Below are 21847 nucleotides of genomic sequence, written 5' to 3'. Positions count from 1 at the left end.
GATTAGATCGCATTGCATAGTTATTGGTGGTGAAAGATTCTAATCTTGAGCCAAACCTTTTCAATTGGAAACAGTTGCATCATAAGATCGCCAACCAACGTATTCAAAGAACATATTTTGACCCATAAAAGGCTAGTAGCAAGCAGGACTTTTGTTTGGTCGGTAGCTGGCGTTGGCAGGAACAAAAAGAGATTTTTTGTCTTCAAAAGATTCAAACATTGATAAAAGAAGATGAGGAAAACAGCCCTATTGAGTATACTTAAGCAGATAAAACATAAAACCCGGCCCAAACAAATCCAAAAACTTCAACAACTCTGACTCATGAGCAAGAAAGCAGCTCACTACATGCTTTTTCCAAACATAGGTAACTGAACAATTAACAAGCCAACATGCACTGCAGTAGCATATGGTAAAAGAAGCAGAAACAGATTTGAAGAGGCCATTAAGAAAAGGCAGTCAACATTTCCCAAGAGCAAGTGGGCCTTCTTGAGGTTTGATGCGGATTTCAATCCAAATATTAGCAAGAGATTCAAAAATGAAGCTTTGTGAATTAATATGACAAATTTAACAAACTTTGGTACTGAAAATCTAAAGGATAGAACTCTAATTCTCGCAAGAATAGAGGGTCTCTTCCTAGTCGCAACAAATAACTTTTTGATTAACAGTCAAATAAGCAACTCTCAAAGAATACATTCCCAAAATAACACTCTGGTCACTCTCTAAATAATATTAAAGACATATGTGGCCTTGAGTAGAAATTACAAACTTGAAGTAAATAACAAAAATTCTAACATGTTAAGAAAACAACTAAGATTCCTAAAACAACTAAAATTTTTAAAATAGATCAAATTTATTAATGCGTATTTACGCAGCTATTTAAGTCTCTTGAATAAAAAACTTTATCTTTAAAGCTTTCTTTGATTTTGATATGTTTATTATACGATTATGGTTGTATGTATTCGTTTTTCTTGAGGAAAAACCAGTCAATGAATCTTAATGAAACAAGGATAGAACTCCCAAGACTCGGTTGAGAGATGATACTTGAAAGCTCAGTTCAAGAATCAAAGTTTAGCACAACGGCAAGGTTTAACAAACCATAAACACAAGATAAGCTCACATTTTTCATATAATAATCAAAACTCAAATCTGATTTTGATTTTTATTAATTCTTAACCACGTATTTATAAGCTAAACTATTAGCCTGAAATCGTGTAAAACAAACTCTAATCTAAATAGGAAATTTATCCTAACTTGTAAAGATAATATTTTGCAAATATGATCTTTAAAGTTCAGCTATCTTCTACTAACCGAATTAAACTAACAAATATATCCTAACAATTAAAATAAACTCCTAAGGCCTAGGCAAAAATCAAAATAAGCAATAACCATCAAAGTACGTATCAATTATCCTAAAAACAAATCTTAAAATTAACAATATTTAATATGCTTGAACATAAAAAACCCAATCCAAGTCGAATAATAAAATTACGCAAGCTAAATTACTAGGAAAGAAATTAAAGAACTATCACAAAATTTGATGAACCTTTTAGAATATTTCGAGAAATTTCAAGAAAGTTCCGTTAATGAGTCAAGAAAGGAAGCATTATTTGTGGAACACATTGATCATGGATGCTCCAGTATCAAGGGTCAATCTATATAAAGTTATCAGGGTTTCAACACACACAAAGCTGGATTTTGGGCATTGAAAGAGTCATTCCGAATTGTTCAATGAAGAATTAATCTAATTAGTTTGATCAAGTGGATCATTCCATATAAAAATGGGCTTAGAATTTTATTTTGGTAGTGTAATGGACCCATATAATTGCCCATTACTCAAGCCTCGTCAGTAGAGGAGAGGGAAAGCAGCCAACACCCAAGCACTTCCAGCACATGAGGCCAAGATGAATGAATGTATGCAATTTTTGAAATAGAGGAGGAGCAACACCAAGCAGTGGAGCAACATGACAGTAGCAGTAAAAAAAAGAGAAATGTAATTAAGTGCGCTGGTCTGAACTTGTGTATATAAGAATGCTTGTCTTAGAGAGAGGGATATGAGATTAGACTGTTGTATTAGAGAAAAGTATCCTAATTGGAGAGTGGTAGGTTGAAGCTACCAACTATCAATTAATCAATCCTCAACCTTTCGACCTATTTGCTATTTTTTGTGGTTTGCTTTGTATTATTTATGTTCTTGCTTGTAGTTAGTCGAGGTAGTCGTGAGTTTCTCACAAGTGTTATGGTATCAGGTCCTCCAACCATCGACACCAGAACCATCGTCTCAAACACTTATCAAAAAAAGAAAAAGAGAGAAGAAAGAAATGGTGAAGAGATTGGGTCTTTGCTTAGACCCACTTAGTATGTATTAATTATATTTAATATCTAGGAGATTAAAGCAATTTCCTTACCTCTAGTCCATCTTTATGGTATATAAGTCCATAATTATGTGAGTTAGACCCACTTGAAAACATAGACTATATATACATCACTAGTCCATGCAAGATAAGGGACCAAGTGTAGGCGTCCTCACAAGTTCTCACTTGATTATAAAATCTAATAATATTCCATAGATTATGATCCATAAAAATTTAAATTAATCAATCAAAGCCTTAATCCCATAAGTGGGGTCGGCTACATGAACCAAATATGATTATTCCGTATAGTCATCGACATAAACCTTTGGCAAAATTACACTCATTGACACCAACTTAAGAGTATGTTGCACAAATTGACACGAATTTGTGTCACTTGTTAAATTTACACTAACTTGTCTAAAAAAGAATAAAATTGACATTAAAGACACTAAACACTCAATAATAGTCTACATATGATTTATATAGTATTATCTTTCCAATATATAAAGAACTTTTTAAGGCAAATGATTGTTGAGAAGGAATTTTATACTTGTATAAGGGTTGAAAGTTACGTAAACTTAGTTGTTCAGTGTCATTTATGTCAATTTTGTAATTTTTGTAGCAAATTGGTGTCAATTCAACAAGTGATATAAGTTGGTGTCAATAATTGCAAAATTTCATAAAGTTTGTGTCAATGATTGTAATTTTGCCTAAACCTTCCTACTCCACTTATGTCGATGACTACACATAAATAGAGGAGGAAAATGTAATTACAAAATGTAGTTAAAAAAATTGGCAATTAAGGGAATGTTTAAACATGGTATTTATCGGAGTCAGTCTATGAAAATTGAATCGAAGATATAAAAGAGCAACTACTAGGCCATTTTCTTCAATGGGCAACACCCAAGTCTGAAATACTAACACAATGGTTAGTGCTCTATATTCTACTCTAATGATTTGTATTCAGCTGATTTTTTTTTCTTTACCATATCTCTAGTTAGTTTTCTGCTTTTGCTTTAAAGCAATAATTTAAGGTTAAGAGTTACTCAAAAAGTTTTTTTGTCGCCTAGCCTGTTAGCTAGACAAAAGCACATCTAATTGTGTCTATGTGCATGCATGGAAAAATAAGGATATACGTAGTATTACATTATATATGTTGTGTTTACATCCTCATTTCCAGATTAGGATAGTATTTTTGGGGCCTAACATTTTAGGATTAATATTTGTATTCATAATTAACATTCAGGCATCGCATCATCGCTGATACCAAAAGAAAAAGAAAAAAAAAAAGAATCAACCTGTATAGACACTCCATATCTGACCAAATTTGAAGCAAATTGCAAAACGGAACAAGTTAAAAAAGAACAATGAAGTACCAGATTATAACCTGATTCTTCTGAGATATTCTCTCATCCACATTTTGATCCAAACTAGATATGTCACGCATAATTGTGTTGTCTTCTGTCTCAACAAAAGCACCAGACTCTGAATTCCAGTTGTTCTCTGAAGCAACACAATCCCTTTCATCAAAACTAGAGAGGCATAACAGCAACTACTACACCATGATATCACCAACAATAAGATAACAGTAAGCATATGTATGAAGTAAACTTATAATGCTAGTAAAGTTATCACAATGTGATTCATCAACTTTCTCACGATGAAGATACTTCTCATATGAGCTGCTCACCATATTTATATAGGAATTAATACATTATATTAAGGATAGAAATTACTGTAGGTTTCAATAGCAGGACATGTTATGCTTGCTTAACTCTACTAACAGAAGGCCCCTCGCTAGTCATTTCATATATTCTTGGCCTATTTAATACTTCCTCCGTTCCAAATTAGATGACATAGTTTGACTTTGTGCACTATTTAAATAACATGCTTTGACTTGCTTTGTGATTTCGTGTTGAGAAAAAACAGTCATGTGGGGTCTTGTTAGATTTTCTCAACATCTATTTTTTAAACATCAAATTTTTGGTTTCAAAAAAAAAAAAGAAATTCAAATTTATATAATTATTGCTAATATGTAATCAAGGATATATGCATCAGTATGCATTGGCAAACGTTCCTAAATGAAATGTGTCACCTAATATGAAACGGAGGAAGTAAATCTCAAGAGCTCATCTATAGTGAATCATCTTCTGTAAGGTCAACAGATCTGTACAGGCATGAACCAGCTAGACTTTTACAGGCATTATCAAATATTTTGCACCTACTTGATTTTGCACCTAAACATTTATTTCTTCTTCTTATCCTCCCTTTCTTAGTTTAGGGATATATTAATGCATCAATTGTTACAATTTATGTAGCTATTGTTTGCAATGAGCCCACAACCTCCCCCAATCACTCTGGTGTACGGCAGGAGACAAAAGCAGACACTGCAGCAGAGCAACAATTCACCACATCAAGCACAGCAAGCACAAGCACACTAGCAGCAACGGTATTCTGAATGGCAGGAACTTTGGAGTTATTCTCTTATTTTACTGTGGTAATTTAGCTAGTAGACAAGTAATAGTAAAAGTATTAATTAAGGCTTTGGCCATTTGTGGTAGTACATGTCTAGTAGTATAAATAGAGATAACTAAGTAGAAATCCAGAAAATTGTATGTTGAAACTTGGAGAGTGATGGCCTCAAGCCATTAGCGTTGTACGAAGCTTAAGCTATTTATCTTAAACAATCTTCAATCTTGAGTAATTGCCTGAGATTCACCCACGCACGTTGCATTTGGTATCACCATGGCGCCGACAGCTCCGACGGTTACGGTGGAAAGGGTAGCCGCGTTAGAAGAACGAATGGAGGAAATACTAGAGAAGGTCGGAGAGGGCGAAAATTCACTTCAACAAGTTCTTTCGAGAAACCAAGAAGAGGAGGCTCGCAATAACAGAGCAGCCATTGAGGACGTACGGCAAAAACTTGAAGCACGGATGGAGGTTCCGAGAAGACCAGAATCAACAGAACGCCTGGATGAAAGGGAACCAAGATAAGTTTTTTGACGAGATTAAGGCCCTGATGACGAACCTAAAAAACAGAGGCATCCGACGAACCTAAAAAACAAAGGCATCCGACGAACCTAAAAAACAGAGGCACCGACGATTCACGGCGAAGGACTTGGTACCGGTGGACTCGGGGGACTCCGATTTGGAAATTGGGATCCCGGCGCCGGCGCAGGGTTCGGAAACTTCAACCACGATCAACAAGAAGGACGAGGAAGTTGGAAGTACAAGAAACTTGAAATGCCAATCTTCGACGGAACTGACCCAGATGGGTGGATTCTTCGGGGAGAGCGGTACTATCAGTTCTACCGGCTATCGGAAACGGAGAAGCTTCAAGCGGCTGTCGTTGCAATGGATGGCGATGTGCTCCGTTGGTATCAATGGGAGAGCAAGCGTCCATTAATAGGGTGGGAGGACCTCAAGAACCGGGTCCTTAATCAGTTCCGACTAGTTAACGCCGGCAGCCTACACGAACAATGGTTGGCGGTGGTGCAGACCTCCACCATCGTCGACTACCGGCGAGCGTTCATAGAAAAGGCGTCCCTGAAAGCTTGATGAAAAGCCAATTTATAAATGGTCTGAAGGAGGAGATTAGGGTGGAGATTCGTATGTTGAAACCGCTGACCTGGAGGACGCTATGGACCTAGCTATTCGGGTTGAAGAGAGGAAACGGGTTAGCCAGGGAAAGAAGATGGGTGGGGCCTTTTCCAAACCCGGGCCATACTCCTATTTTAATAGGAGCCCAGCATCTACCTTATTTGGGACTGGGTCGGCCCAATCCATACCCACAAACACCCAGCCTTTTAACCCAGCCAAATCCAACCCACAAAACACTTCTCACCCAAATACCCAAACTCCTCAAAGCTCAACGTCCTCTGTTAATTTCCAAACACCAACCTACCAAAACCGTACCAATCCTAGTGCTTCCTGATTAGTGGGGTGGTGAGGAGGCTGACCGAGAAAGAAATACAAGAAAAGAAGGCCAAGGGCTTGTGCTTCAAATGTGACGGACGTTGGACGGGACCCACCCACGTATGCGCGGCAAAGGGGTTAAGTGTCTTGCTAGTTCAGGAAGACGAGGAGGAAGAGAACGGCGAGCTGACTGCACTCGGAGGTCGAGGTGGAAGAAAGTCCGACCACCATATCAATGAATTCACTGGTAGGCATTTCTAACCCAAAATCTATGAAATTAATGGGAGAATTATACGGGGAGAGGGTGGTGGTGATGATTGATCCCGGAGCGACCCATAATTTTTTATCGCTCAATGGAAAAATTGAGGAGACCGGTGGTCGGGGAGGGTACTTTTGGTGTGTCCTTGGGGAATGGGGAAGCCATAAAACGGCAAGGGAAATGTCTTGGAGTACGATTGAAGCTCAATGAGGATCTGATTATAGAAGAGGGTAATTCAGATGAGTGCAAGGGTAATTCAGATGTGACTTTGGGGGTACAGTGGCTCGAAAAGCTTGGGGCTGTGGTGAAACCGTGAGGATCAAGGGAGACCCCAGTTTGGCTCGCATTGAAGGCTATGATCAAAACATTACTAAAACAAAAGGGGGATCTGCTGATTGAGTGTAGCCACATGGAAGGGAAGAAGGGCAACAAGGTAGTGAGGCTCCAAAATTTTTACAAGGGAAGGAATTTGAGGTGGTGTTCAACAGTCCAAGTGGCTTACCACCGGAAAGGGGGCATGAACACGCCATCGTTCTCAAGGATGGCAGTAACCCAGTAAGTGTTCACCCCTACCGATATCCGCAATTTCAGAAGGACGAAATTGAGAAGATGATTAGGGAGATGCTTGAAGCAGGGATCATACGGCCTTCCACCAGCCCCTTTTCAAGCCCCGTGCTTTTGGTGAAAAAGAAAGACGGCTCGTGGCATTTTTGTGTAGACTACCGGGCCTAATACCCCATTCCCGTGATAGACGAGCTCTTAGACGAATTGAAGGGGGCGCAAATATTCTCGAAGCTCGACCTCAAGGCCGGCTACCACCAAATTCTTGTGAGGCCGGAAGATGCCCACAAGACAGCATTTCGAACCCACGAAGGACATTACGAATTTCTCATAATGCCTTTCGGGTTAACAAACGCTCCCGCCATATTTCAATCTTTAATGAATGAGGTATTCCGACCTTATTTACGTAAATTTGTACTTGATTTCTTTGACGATATTCTTGTGTACAGTGCTAGTGAAGGGGAACACAGAGAACACTTGAAGGTGGTTTTGGCGACCCTCAAGAATCACACCTTGTTTGCTAATCTCAAGAAGTGCGAGTTTGGCATGGAGAGGGTGGCCTACTTAGGCCATGTGATCTCAAGAGAAGGTGTGGCAGTTGATCAAGAGAAGGTGAGAGCAATGGTCAGCTGGCCTACTCCTAGGGCATTAAGGGAGTTGAGAGGTATTCTGGGACTCACAGGGTATTATCGCAAGTTCATACACCATTATGCTCAAATCGCCTAACCTTAAGAGAACTCAAGAAAGACAACTATGGGTGGTCTGATGAACAGGCGTTTCAAAGGCTGAAGGATGCCATGACCTCCACGCCCGTATTGATAATGCCTGATTTAAAGAAGTCGTTTCTGGTGGAAACAGATGCCTCAACTCGCCGCAGTGTTTATGCAAGAGGGCAAACCAGTAGCGTGTTTAGGGCCGGGAGGCCGGAACAAATCAATATACGAGAAAGAACTCATGGCGGTTTGTCTAGCCGTTCAAAAGTGGAAGCATTATCTTTTGGGGCGTCGATTCATTGTACAAAGTGACCAACAGAGCCTAAAGTACATCACCGAACAGAGAGAAGTCGACATGGAATATCAAAAATGGGTCAGGAAATTGATCGGATTCGAATTTGAGTTGCAATACAAACCGGGGGTGGCCAATAGGGTGGTCGACGCCTTGTCAAGGAGGGGCAAAGCTGAGACCGAAATAGAATGTGGGGCCTTAATTGCGGTTCAAGGAGTTAACTAGGAAGAAGGAGATACAGAGAGATGCATCAATTCAGAAATTGCAGCAAGAGGTGGAAAAAGGTGAAGGGGGCAGAGGGTACACCGTAGAAAATGGGTTGTTATTGTACAAGGGCAGACTGATTATTCCCCGAAATTCAAGCGCCAAGGAAACTTTGCTCAAGGCTTATCACGATTCACCGGAGGGGGGCCACACCGGCGACACCAACACCTACTTGAGAATGGCGGGAGAGTGGTTCTGCCTGGTATGAGGCGCGATGTGACGGAGTACATTCGGAATTGCATTACCTGCAGCGCAATAAACACTCACAACAATCGTCGGCCGGGTTGTTACAACCGCTTCCAATTCCAGAGAAAGTGTGGGATGACATAACAATGGATTTTATTGAAGGTCTTCCAAAATCGAGGGGATTGACACGATATTGGTGGTAGTGGACCGTTTGTCTAAATATGCCCATTTTATTGGCCTCCGTCATCCGTTCATGGCACAAGGGGTGGCTGAAATTTTTGTTAAGGAAGTGGTCAGACTCCACGGAATACCCAACAGCATTATCACGGATCGTGATCGAATTTTTGTAAGCAAATTCTGGAGGGAGCTGTTCAGATTATAGGGCACCCACCTTGGGAGGAGCACCTCGTAACACCCTCAAACCGACGGGCAATCTGAGGTGGTAAACAAGAGGCTGGAGACATACCTAAGGTGCTTCGCAGGGGAGCAGCCTAAGGCATAGGCAACTTGGCTTCCTTGGGCCGAGTACTCTTATAATACCGTTGTTCACTCCTCCACGCACATGTCACCCTTCAGGGTCCTCTATGGTAGAGAACCTCCCAAATTATTGAGGGTGGGTCTGGACCAAACGACTGTAGAGAGATGGAGAGGGTGGAGGAAACTCTACAAGAAAGAGATGTAATGTTGGACGAACTCAAATTCAACTTGGTTCGTGCACAGCAAGTGATGAAGGCTAATGCGGATTTGAGGAGAAGAGAGATGGAATTCCAGGTTGGGGATCGCGTATTCCTCAAATTACAGCCCTACCGCCAAAGGTCACTAGCAAGGCGACCCTTTGAGAAATTAGCAGCAAGATTCTATGGGCCATTCGAAGTGATAGAGCGTGTGGGCAAGGTAGCCTACAGGTTGCTGCTGCCAGAGGAGTGCAAGTTGCATCCTGTTTTTCATGTATCCCAGTTGAAACCAGCAAAGGAGAGTGTGCCAAGTTCCCCCAACATTCCCTCTCAGATTACCCCAGAACTGGAGCTACTGGCAGAGCCCGAAGAGGTGTTGGACTGTAGGCCGAAGCTTGGGTCAAAGGAAGGACTGGATGTACTCATCAAGTGGCGTGACTTGCCGGTGTTCGAGGCCACTTGGGAGGATGCTGCTTCACTCACCGCTCAGTTTCCCTTCTTCCACCTTGAGGACAAGGTGGCACTTCTGCGGGAGGGTATTGCAATGAGCCCACAACCTCAGAGTGAACGGCAGGAGACAAAAGCAGACACTGCAGCAGAGCAACAATTCACCACAACAAGCACAGCAAGCACAAGCACACTAGCAGCAACGGTATTCTGAATGGCAGGAACTTTGGAGTTATTCTCTTATTTTACTGTGGTAATTTAGCTAGTAGACAAGTAATAGTAAAAGTATTAATTAAGGTTTTGGCCATTTGTGGTAGTACATGTCTAGTAGTATAAATAGAGAGAACTAAGTAGAAGTAGATATCCAGAAAATTGTATGTTGAAACTTGGAGAGTGATGGCCTGAAGCCATTAGCGTTGTACGAAGCTTAAGCTATTTATCTTAAACAATCTTCAACTTGAGTAATTGCCTGAGATTCACCCACGCACGTTGCATTGTTATACTTCTTTTCTTAAACGCAACATGTAGGGGAAGTACAGTTTTTTTGGAGAGGAGACAAAGATAAAGAATTAGTCCCATATGTGAGGAGAGAGATAGAGATAAACCATTTTCACTAGTAATGTTGCACTTATTATGGAACTTCCAAAAAAGGGAAGAAAACAGGGGAAGTATTAGAAAAGGATCATGGATGGAAATCAATAAAATACATACACAAGATTTTTTTTTTTTTTTTTAATGAGGGGACATACATAAGACATAAGGTAGGAATTAAGACACTAGTTGTTGATTTGTTTCCTAGAGTTACTTCGTGATTTTTGGAATTTTTGGCTTCCCCGGTCCATTTATTTCCTTCTTAAGTGATCTAAACAATTACCAATAGGCTTAGTCCTAGCAAACTTCACATGTTAGCAGACTGAAGGGCAAGTTTACAGACAGCTAATGATGGGCAACTGAATTTGAACAGGTGGTGAAGATATGTTGCTCCAAGTTGTCTTATGTTTGTGCCAGTGCTATTTGTTATTAAATCCAGTGATAAATGCAGAAAACAATACACAGGAAGTTAATATTACCTGTTTTCCATTCAAGATTCGGTTCATTATTTGTGTCTTCCGATGAAATAGTAGAAACAGCACATTGACTGGGAAAGAATTTCCTTATTGAACAAGTTCCCTACCCAAGCAAATAAGAAAAAGTTCAATTATTTTTAGAATGTAAGAAAAATATAATAATAATAAATGTAAGCAGATAAGAGTTAAAAATGGATGGAGCCCTGAAAACAATTTTAGAAATATTGTGGCTAAAAACAATCTTCAAAATAAAAGTATTTTTTTTATTATTTTATTTTATTGTTATTATTAGTAAACCCCTTATAACAAAATATATCAAAAAAACAATGATTTAAGGAATATCACTATTAAAAATGATTGTGACATTAATAAACTTGAATTAGGAGATATTACTTAACACTATGTTTGAATAAAAATATTTAAGGGTAATCAGGGATATAATTTCCCTCATTTAAATAAAAGACATAGGGTAAGCAAAGGAAAAGGAAATGGAGGGATCCATTTTCCTTCCCATTTTAATAAACCATATCCCTCAATTGTTGGGGAGATTTGGAAGGAAAATGAAAGGTCACTCTCTACCTCCCCTTACTTTTCTCTTCCCTCTTTTTATTTCCACTCCTTTTCATTTCACTATTCCTCCAAATAGTGTAAATTATAACTAATAAAGGCCCCCAAAATCTTCCTACTCTCTCAAAAACAATGAGCTTTAGTTATGATTAATGGGTAATGTCAAGGAACTTAGGAGTGGTTATTGCTTATATTTTACTAAATCTTTTAACTCGGGTATATTAACCAATTTGCAATTAGTGTTTTATGGAAAATAAGTTTTAATGGTTGTTGTTAAGTGTCAAATACTCCTCGTTGTTGACACATTCTTTTTTGGCACGAAAACTAAGAAGTGAGATATAAAGACAAAAGATAAAACTACTCTAACCCGCTTACCTAGCCCAACCCCACCTACATCTAATCCACTGCCACAATACCATAACTACCTTTGTATATTACTCCACCACCACCATTATGATGAGCATCTAGACATATTGAACCAAAAGACTAATTATCGGCTTTTCCCTCTATTACCCTAATTGGATGGCCTTTTTCATTCTCTCTCATCTTTTCTTCACTCACAACACCTTTCACCAATGAGTGAACCATGAAAATAACCCCAATGGTCAAGTGCTTAGTTGCTTCATTTGGTGAAATCAATGTGGATTGGAGGCAAGGAATTTAGTTTTAAAAAGCGCCCACATTAGGTGTGCCTAGGTGCAAGAGCTAGTGCCTTAGCTCTGCAAGGCGGAAAGACCTAAAGAAGGTGAATGCCTATGCGCATTTTTCTAGGCTGCTTCATGCGCCTTATGTTATAAGGCGTCAATAAATAATAACCTTAATTCTAGAGTTCACAAAAACTCCATAACTCCCAATTCTATTTAAAGAACCCTAGCCAATGATCACCCAGAATGTTCAATTTCAATTTCAATGGTTGATTCTGCCGTTTAAAGGGTAGGGGAAAGGGGGTGGATTTGCGTGGTGGGCCGAAGAAGATGGGGTGGTTTTCAAGGAGGGAGAAAAGGGGAAGGGGTGGAGTCGCTTGTTTTGGCGGTGGTGGTTGGGCTGGTTTTGACAATCAAGGTGGCAGGGTGTGTCGGTTGGGGTTGGGCTACCGGCGATACGGGTTAGAGTTGCCCGTGGTGGTGGTGGAGCTGGGTTAGGGTTTAGGTTTTTTTTTCTTCTTTTTTTTTTCAAACCAATACATTAATGACACGTGTACGTAGTGGATCCCACTAACGGATTTCATCTAAGAATTCGCTAAGTGGTGGTGAAATTTAACTTTTTGGGTTTTTTTTGTGGTGTTATAATAATAAATGTTTTAGGCTTTGTGGTGTTATTATCAATTTTTTTCTACTATTTTGGGGTGTTATAAATCAAAATATCCAATATATTATAATAATAATAATAATAATAATAATATAAAATGAGGTGAACTGAAATAAGTCCAAAAGAACAAGGCCTAAGAGTAAAACTAGGATGCTTTGGTAAATTTTGATGTTACATTTGGAAAGAAAAAAATTAACATATAGTTACCAAATTATCTGTAATAATACATCATACATTTAATCCTCTAAGACGGGTTTATTATTCAACTAATACACTTTAGTCACTCTACTATATTATTTTATATAAAAACGTGTCTCTAGATTTACACACAATTGATGCTTTACACAACACTTATCTTGGAATTACTACAACAATGGTAGTTTGTTGTTTGTTAGCGTTGCTTACACTATCCTGTTGGGAAAGTAAGCTAGCTTAGACAACAAGTACATGCAAAACTTATATTTCAAAGTAAAAAAAGACACCCCAAAAAGGGTTAATACCATCTCACCTCTAAAGGCCTAACTAGTGCCAAAGTGGAAAAAATCATAACTTTTTTTCTCTAGAAACCTATATTTCTTTGGTTTACAACAGAAAGCAATCATCAAATTATTTATATTAGTTTTCATGATGTTTTGTTGTGTGCTTCCCCTCCACTATTTTAATGCAGCACATACCTTTCTTTCTTTCAGTTTTCCTTTGCCATAAATTAGGCCTCCTTATAACACACTGATATTTGCTATTTACAAACTCTTTTTCTCACATATTTACCATTATCACACGTTCTTAATTTTGGGGTAGTATTACCAAATCCATAATGTTGTTCGTAAGAAATCTGAGAAAAGGGAGACCAATGAGCCAATGGCTAAAATTTAGCTCTTAAACTAGTAAAAATGACCTTTGATGATAAAATTTGTACATACTTGTGCGGAAATTATTTTGCTAGCTGAGATAGAAAGACCAGTTATTCCCCATTCGTTGTTCTGATTTTTTTCGCTCCTAGCTCCATATGTTCCCAAAAATTCCCGTAGACCAGCATGAAATAGGCTCAGAGCATCCTCTTGAATTTTTATAATCCCATATCGCAATGGACATGACTTAGAGGGGAACCTCTTTTGAGAATCTGTGTCACTTGACTGTGCAGTCAAAATACCAAGTAAAATAACACACAGAAAAAAGAAGGGAAAATCGGAATACAATTACAGCACCATGCATCTGTAGATCAAAGAATGAGCTGTAGTAAAAGATTTACCTTATTTGCTCTCACATGCAGAGTAAGAGTGTGAGCTATCCTCTTATTCTGGTCCAAGTCTGCAAGAATACGCTCACTGAGTTCTTCACACAATTTCTTAAGCCAATGTGAAACCTGTACTTAAAATTAAAAGGTCACACCAAGAAATCAGATATGGCAAAAGAGTCAAACATGTAATGCATGTCAATCCTTAATGGAATCAATTCCCAAATGATTAAAAGGTATATTCAAAATTTAGAAGAGTTTCTCAATCAACGATCATTCTCAGGCACAAAACTCTTTTTTAAACTATTTGTTTGTGAGGTGGAAGGGAAAAAGACCATCCCATATGAACAGTTGCAGAAGGAAATGAAAATATGATGGAATGTGTGGGTTTGAGCTACAGCACAAAGCATACAAAAATACTTCGTATATCATTACTCTAACCAGCAAAATTGACCATCTTTGCTAAGCATTCAAGAGTGCATTATGCAATCAACACGGGTCGTGACTATACCCAAAGTCATTTAAGTCAACAGTTCGGATTTTTGGGTTTGAAAATGGACTTTATCAATGACAGAACTATGCATGCTGATGTCTCAGAAAAAGAGGTTATAGTTAAATAATTTCAGCAAGGTGACTAAATATAAAGGCCTTCAGGTTCACTTCTACATCATCACATTATGGATAAACGAGAAGTTATAATAGCCTATTCGGATACTTAACAGCAGTCAAGAAGTTATAAAAAATAAATGCCCATTAAGATTCTTTACAGCAGTCAAGAAGTTATAGAAAATAAATGCCCATTCGGATAATTTACAGCAGTTCAACTTTCAAACAAATATCTTTGCACAATTTGAACATTAGGGATCATACTGTCATACATGTATAACTACCAATTCAAACTGAATACAAGGGACGAAATAATTTATCCTATAGTTCATAGTTGAAGCAATCGCAAACAATTATCTACCACAAGGAGAGGATTAACATACTGTGTCAATTGACCTCAAGGCTCGAGGACCCGGAAATGTCTTCCCTGAACCATGACTCTGGGGTAAGATCCGACCTTTGACCTCTTCCCCACTGACACCCCTTGCAATATTCCACAACCAAGTACTTTTTGCACAAGTCAATAGAAACAAAGTGAAATTTTTAGCCCTAACAAGGTTAATCAAAAGCAGGTGAAAGTTTCTAAAAATTATTCATACATTCATATATTAATCTAAATGTTCAGAAACTCATAATTATGCAAATAAATTATTTTGATTCTGCAAAAGCAATAAAGAATTTAATTAGAATACAGCAAGGGAATGTCAACCATAAACAATAAGGAGAGTCTACTAGGGCCTCAAACTATCATGAAGCAATATATACCAAACCATTGAATGAGAAGATACATTCCAAAGTTTTCAATTACAATTGACAAAGGGAATATTTTTCAAATTAATCAATCCATGCCATAATGGCCACAAAGTGTAACACGACTCCTAGACATCAACTTCTCTAAGCTCAACAGTCACTATTACGTATACTAACCTGAGACTTTTAATAGACATCAGGGACTATTAATCATGACAATTCTTACCACTGAATCATATCAACAACATAATCTGAAATAAGGGAACCCAGATTGACTGGTTTCTATATCAAGTTCTGTATGAAGTATACTAACCCAGTATTGAAGCCACAACGTTCTTGAAGCTTCTGCTCTGAAAACTGCAACAGGTCTCCAACTGTGTTGATCCCTAAGTCACTTTGTAAGGAATCTCCAAGCTTTCCCCCAAGCTGTTTCCTGAAATATAAATTGTGGCATCAAATATTGTAGCAAGTACAAACAAACGACCAATGATCACATGGATGGAAAATGATTTTTTCATGCATACAAAAGATATGACACGTAATAAATTAAATAGCAGAAAAGGATTAGGCTTTAATAATAATTAGCACTAATATGGAAGCATAGTAGAGGAAAGACAACATACATTTTCTTTATAGGCCAGGGCCCAAGAAACTCTTTCACAGAAGCAGATGGCACAATAGTCTGCTGAGCAGGTTTGTTTAAGCCACTAGCTAATTTGGCCAGCATCTTGTACAAGATAAAAGAAAAAAAAAAAAAAATTGCTAATGAAACCCCAAGAGATAAAATGACAACAAAAAACAAAGTCCAACACCAAAGACAACAATTTCAATTAGACAAAAAAATATGATCCTACCTTGTTATGAGCAATCCCTGCAGAACAAGTAAATTCAGTTTCTTTCAGGACATTGTTCCTGAGTTCTGCAACAATAAGGGCCCCACAAGACAGCAACTTATCATTATGGTCAGCATCACTTCGTTGAAGCCAAATTCTCACACATTCTTTAGCATCAGTGCCATCCTGAATGAAAATCAAGTTGACTAATTGTTACAATACAAGACTAACCACTAGGGGTGAGTGTAGCAGGGTACCCTATTCAACAGGTTCCGGTTCTAGAACAGGGTACCCTGTCTTTCAAAGTAAGCTTATTAATTACTTGACATATTGTTATAAATTCTTTTATAAAAAATGGATGTTCACAGTAAAAGCTTAAAACTTTAATACAATATTACAAATCTAACAAACCAACACTAATTGTCTAGAACATTTAATACGAAACTACAAATACTTATATAAAATACCATTAATTAATCTTTAAGACTAAGATGAAGAATGAATAAGAGGAGGGAGAGAGGTACTTTTGTACAATTTTGATATAGGGCCATGGAAAAAAAAAAATGCGGTCGTGGTCGTGTTTGCAATAACGGTCGCGTTGTCGCGGAAACGGCTTGAAATGATTAAATAGAACGAATTGGGATTTCGCGACGTAAATTTTTTTTAAAAAAAATCATAGAAGTAGAACTTTTAGCTTGTTAATTCACATGCTTTGTATTTATACCATATTATGCCCAAAACAATTACAAACATTAAATTTCAATTCGGAGTAGAAAGCACCATACTACTTTTAAAAAAAGGGGTAAAGAGGGGCAATTAATGGGTCACAACTCACCATAAAGGTAAAATAAGGGCTTGTTCTCATTGACTGAACTCAGAGCTAAACTGAAATGAATATTTTATAAAAGAAGGTGATAAGGAGCTGAACTGAACTGAAAATAAACGTATGAGAACAGGCCCTAAATAAATTTTTTTTAAAAAAAGATGGAACAAAGCTGTCATAACTGCAATAAAAATGTTGAAGAAAGACCAAAAAAAAAAAAAAAAAAAAAAAAAAAAGGGCAGCATGTGACTATTTGACTCAACTTTTTTACTTACTTTTTCATAAATTGTACGGTTTCAGAACGGCTATATACCATTACGGAACGGCCAACTCGCTGATTTGAGTGTGAACTTTAACTCAGCGTTATATAACGGCCTTTTCCGAAACGACAAATCTGAAACCCGTTATAAAGCGGGCGTTACATAACAGAACGACCGAGTTTTTTCCCATATATAGGGCGTTTATATTTGGGCTTAAATGATAGGTTCCGTTTTTGAATACCTTACAACAACCTATACGAACAGGGTACCCTACAAGTTTCGGGTCCAAAATTTGGAAGTTGGAAGTTGGAACCGAAACGTGATCTACAAGTCCCGGTTTTGAAACCTGCAATTCCAAACAGGTTCCAGTTCCAATTGTAGGGTACCTTAGATTTTTGCCCGCTCCTACTAACCACAAGGAAGATTCAAAATAACAACCACAAAACAAAACAGAGTTACCTTCTATTGTTAATACAACACTAATCTTAGTGGATTTCATAGCTTAATTGATTCTATAGTTGATCTCTTGCTTAAACTCAATGGTGGAGATATCTTTATTTGATTTAGCTTTTGAATTTGGTAGAATCACCCTTAGTAAGTAGATTCTTAGCTAGGGATTAGGGTGAATCATGTTTTGATGGTGATTTGAGTTAGAATTTGGGAAATTAATCAAAGTTACCTTGTGATTAAATGTGATTAGGTGGTTTGCTTGTTGATTTATGTTGGTCCTTGTTTGGCATGGGAATGTGAACTTGGATCACCATAATTGATAGCATTCTTGATCATATTTCTCCTTGGATTGAGTCTTAGAGGGATCTAGGCTTGTGAATTTGAGAGTTTCTCTTGATTGGTATTGATTGCTCATTTAATCCCAGGCTTTGCATAGTAATGATTGATTGATTCCCTATTTCTATCTCAATTGCTTGAAGTCATGAGGATCCCAACTCCCTAGTATCTTTATCATTTGATTACCTTTTCGATTTGCATCCTTAGCTTGGTTATAGTTTAGCTCAAACATTCACTACTTCACTTCATAATAGCTCAGTCTTAGGCCATTGCAATTAGCTTCCCCTTTCCTCATGGTTCAACCTCATGCTTGCTACTTACTAGTATCTTGCTTGAGCATTTCTAATTTGTTTGATATCTAAGATTTAGTTAACGACCTATCAGCTTGTCATGTTGCAACTAAGTTAAAACAAAGGAACAACACATTAAGCACCGGAATAAATTTAACCTTACATCATCAAGACCAAGAACATGCGACTTCAAAGCCTCATCATCCAAGTCATCCAAGCTCTCTGGAGGAGTCTCTGCTAACATGGTTTCTGCTGCATCAGTAAGATCAAGATAAACTTCATCAATTGATGCTCGTTCACACCGACCCGTCTTAGCAAGGATTGAAACCACCTATACATCATAATTACTTGTAAGGCACATTTTACTGGTTTTACAAAAGATGTATAAGTAAAAACAAAGAGCATCTTGAAATTTTCATACACCTCTGAACCTGCATCACGGTAAATACTAAGATCAGCTTTGCCACGTGCAATTGGCACTTGAACCAGCTGAATTTGTGGACAAACACTTTTAGCTTCATCACCACGCATGGAACTAAAATGCAAGTATTAAAATCAGGCCAAAGATAATAACAAATAAATGAACTGAATCCTGCACTTAGTTATTATAATACCGTTTAACACCATATTTTCTGGCCTCATAGCTAACAGCAATCAAACCACCTCCTTTCCATTCATTGTATTGAACAACAGCAGTAGGTAAACCCCTCAGCTGTGGTTGTTTCCTCTGCTCCACTACACAAGGCATGATATATGTATAGGCTTAGGAAATGGTTTACAAGAAAGCATACAATTAAACGCCATAGTGGATGCAAGGACTGGAGCTGAGAGCCTGAGACTAATCAGTACAATTTTTGTACAAAAAAAAAATCAATATTATGTAACAGTGTAAGCATTACAGATAATTTTTTTATTAGTTACACCCTAAAGTACATCATTGATTCATCAAAAATATACTGTATATAGACTTCGCACGTTTTATTGCTGTAAAGAACACAAAGCTCTATAAATGGATCCACAAGATTACAAAGATATTTAAGGAAATTCTACAGTAAATAGACTAAAATAACAGAGAGCAATATATGCCACCACAAGGGCAACAAAACACTTAGATTGCTATATCACACTGCAAAACAGCAATAGGAGTCAAGAACAAACAAGTTTACATTTTTAACCAATCAGTTAGAATTTAACTATGAACAATACATACAAAAGTCTATCTCCCACTTAATCCATTATATTATTATGATCATGAACAAACAAGGGCTTATGATGCAACTCTCCTCGTGCAGAAAACCTTGCAAATCAATTATTTTAAGCACAAAAATCTAATAATTAATGTAATCCCATCAAAAATCCCCTCCCAATTCCTAAACCTAACTATTCAATCATTTCTAATTACGCATTTTAGAAATGAAATGGTCAAAATTAGAGGTAAAAAGGTGTTAATCAACAAATACAACTACAAGAATAACTATATGAATGCCACTCTCGTCGCCCAAAATGCACAGTAAGACCTCGCAAATCAATCAATTTAAACACAAAAATCAACTAATTAATGTAACCCCATCAAAACCCCCCTCCCAAATCCTAAACCTAACCACCCAATCGTTTCTAATTATGCATCTTACAAGTTAAAAACACAATGGTCAGAGGAAAAGAGGTGTTAATCAACCAGAACAAATACAAGAATAACTGTATGAATGCTTAAACAATCAAACAGATTCAGAATTACCAACCCATAAATTAAAATTAAAAAAATAATAATAAATTGGAATAGAATTGAGTAAAGAAGAAGAGTAGTATACAGACCTTGAACATAGAAGCAGTCCATGTCGAGGTGAGCAATGACCCTTGCCTCTGACGAAGCAGGTTTTGCGACCGGCATTTTGTCCGATGTTTTCTCTTCCTTGTTAACCTTTTTTTCCCTCTAATTTCAACGTAAGGGGCTAAGAAACCAATTTCAAATTTAGGGGTTAAGACAGCCTTGGCTTCCAGGTAACTTCCACTAAAAGAGGAAAAGATGGCTATCTTATTTTTTTTTTGACGGGAAAGATGGCTATCTTATCTAGTACTTGTAAATAACACACCCCCAATGTAATTATGTAATGTATCAAAATTCTAAGGTGATTAAACTTAGGAAAAATTGTCATAAATAATACAACCTTTGCTCGATTTATTTTAAATAATACAACTTTTCGTTTATACCTGAATATTACAACTTTTATACCCCTTCTATTTTTAACAGGCATAGAATCGAGGTTACCTGTTACAAAAGGTGAACTGATGACATGGCTGTTATTTTTCTGACGTGTAAATGATCGTTGTACAATGGATTAAAAAAGGAATCTTTTCTACTTCTCTTTATAAATAAACCCCAAACCCTTCCCCCTCTGTTCTTGCGTCTTCTTCCCCAAATTCAATTTTTCCCCAAATTCACTTCTACTGTTTTTAAAAATTTGCCTTGAAATTTAGCAAATTGTAATTGGGTAGTATGTCTGGGAGGGGACAACCATCCCATTCTGGTGGGTCTGGAAGATCAATTACTTCAAGAAGGGAGGTTAACCCTAAAATTCGATGTTCTTGTGGGAAGGATGTTGTTGTGAGGACTGTGAAAAATGGTAGTAATAAGAGGATGAAGTTTTACGGATGTCCACTTTGGGCGGTGAGTTTAATTTTAATTTTTTTTTTTTTTTGAAATTGTAAAGCAATTCAAGCAATTACTTTATTTTGGGGATTTGTATTGATTTTTGTAATGTAGGATACACAATGTGAGACTTTCAAGTGGATAACTACCACTAGTCACATGGAAGATCTTGAAATGAAGATTATGGAGAAGGATACTGAGATTTGTGAATTGGAGTTTGAGCAGAAAATGAAGGTGGACAGGATAAAAAAGTTAGACCTGGAGAAAGATAAACTCGGGGAGGTTGTTGATTGGCTCAAGACAGAAAATGAAGAGCTACAACATCAGCTGAAGAAGTGTAGGAAAAATGAGAAACATTTATATTTGTTGTTGTTATTGTCATGGGTGATGTTTGCTTTTGTTATGTGTAAGCTTAATTGAGTGATGTTGTAACACTCAAGTGTTGTAAAACTGTCAGCACTAGAATAGCCTACCAAATCATTCCATTTCAAAGGACTCTCTGGCCTATCATCTTCCCAATCATAATCAAGCTTAGTGTATGGATCTAGATCCTCAACAGTTAGTTGAAAAATGATGTTGTTGTTTGGGTCAAAGATGTGTCCAACAGAAGAAGGCTCAGGGTTATCATTGACAGAGGTTGTAGCTTTTGTAGAAGTGGTTGGTTGAGTATAAAAGGAAGTGGCTGGTTTAGGGCAACAAGAGAGAGTAGCATCTGTTATGAATAAGTGGGAATCTATCTTTTTCCCTTTCCCAGTACTTTTTTTATTAGGGGTTGTAGTGGAATCAGAAAAGTGCACATGTTTTCTTGGACTTCTTCTAGGTACAGTAACAAGTTGTGTGGGTGGTCCCCTTTTTGGTGTTATTTTTTTTCTTTTTGTGGTCAATGGCTTAGGACTCTCTTTATTCTTGCTGCTGACTAACAGTCTCCCCACTCTCATTTTTCTCCTCCAAAGACTCTCTAGAGTCATCACTCTCTTCAGGGTCATTATTTGTATGCTTAACATACAATTCCAA

General features: G+C 37.6%; 1 protein-coding gene across 3 annotated transcripts in view; it reads right to left on the bottom strand.

Annotated features, from left to right (window-relative positions):
• LOC110709240 (DNA polymerase eta-like) overlaps window positions 1-20555 on the bottom strand; it is a 30439-nt gene extending 9884 nt beyond the window's left edge. Inside the window, exons 1-13 of one of the 3 annotated variants that reach the window (XM_021887454.1) lie at window positions 19999-20555; window positions 18801-18921; window positions 18610-18721; window positions 18350-18517; window positions 16049-16213; window positions 15818-15921; window positions 15508-15627; window positions 14828-14951; window positions 13854-13967; window positions 13525-13737; window positions 10733-10832; window positions 3739-3854; window positions 57-200 (exon numbers count right to left, since the gene is read on the bottom strand). In XM_021887454.1, coding sequence (XP_021743146.1) covers window positions 57-200; window positions 3739-3854; window positions 10733-10832; window positions 13525-13737; window positions 13854-13967; window positions 14828-14951; window positions 15508-15627; window positions 15818-15921; window positions 16049-16213; window positions 18350-18517; window positions 18610-18721; window positions 18801-18921; window positions 19999-20074 — 1677 coding nt within the window. In that variant the 5' untranslated portion in view covers window positions 20075-20555. Of the gene's footprint in view, window positions 1-56; window positions 201-3727; window positions 3855-10732; window positions 10833-13524; window positions 13738-13853; window positions 13968-14827; window positions 14952-15507; window positions 15628-15817; window positions 15922-16048; window positions 16214-18349; window positions 18518-18609; window positions 18722-18800; window positions 18922-19998 lie in introns of all 3 variants that reach the window. The other 2 variants (XR_002508889.1, XM_021887453.1) reach the window with 2 other exon arrangements.
• Between the last annotated feature and the right edge of the window lie 1292 nt (window positions 20556-21847).

The sequence above is a fragment of the Chenopodium quinoa genome, unplaced genomic scaffold, assembly GCF_001683475.1.
Source record: "Chenopodium quinoa cultivar QQ74 unplaced genomic scaffold, ASM168347v1, whole genome shotgun sequence".
Taxonomy (NCBI): domain Eukaryota; kingdom Viridiplantae; phylum Streptophyta; class Magnoliopsida; order Caryophyllales; family Amaranthaceae; genus Chenopodium; species Chenopodium quinoa.
Note: the sequence above shows the minus strand (reverse complement) of the source record. Positions and strands in the feature narration are given on the sequence as shown.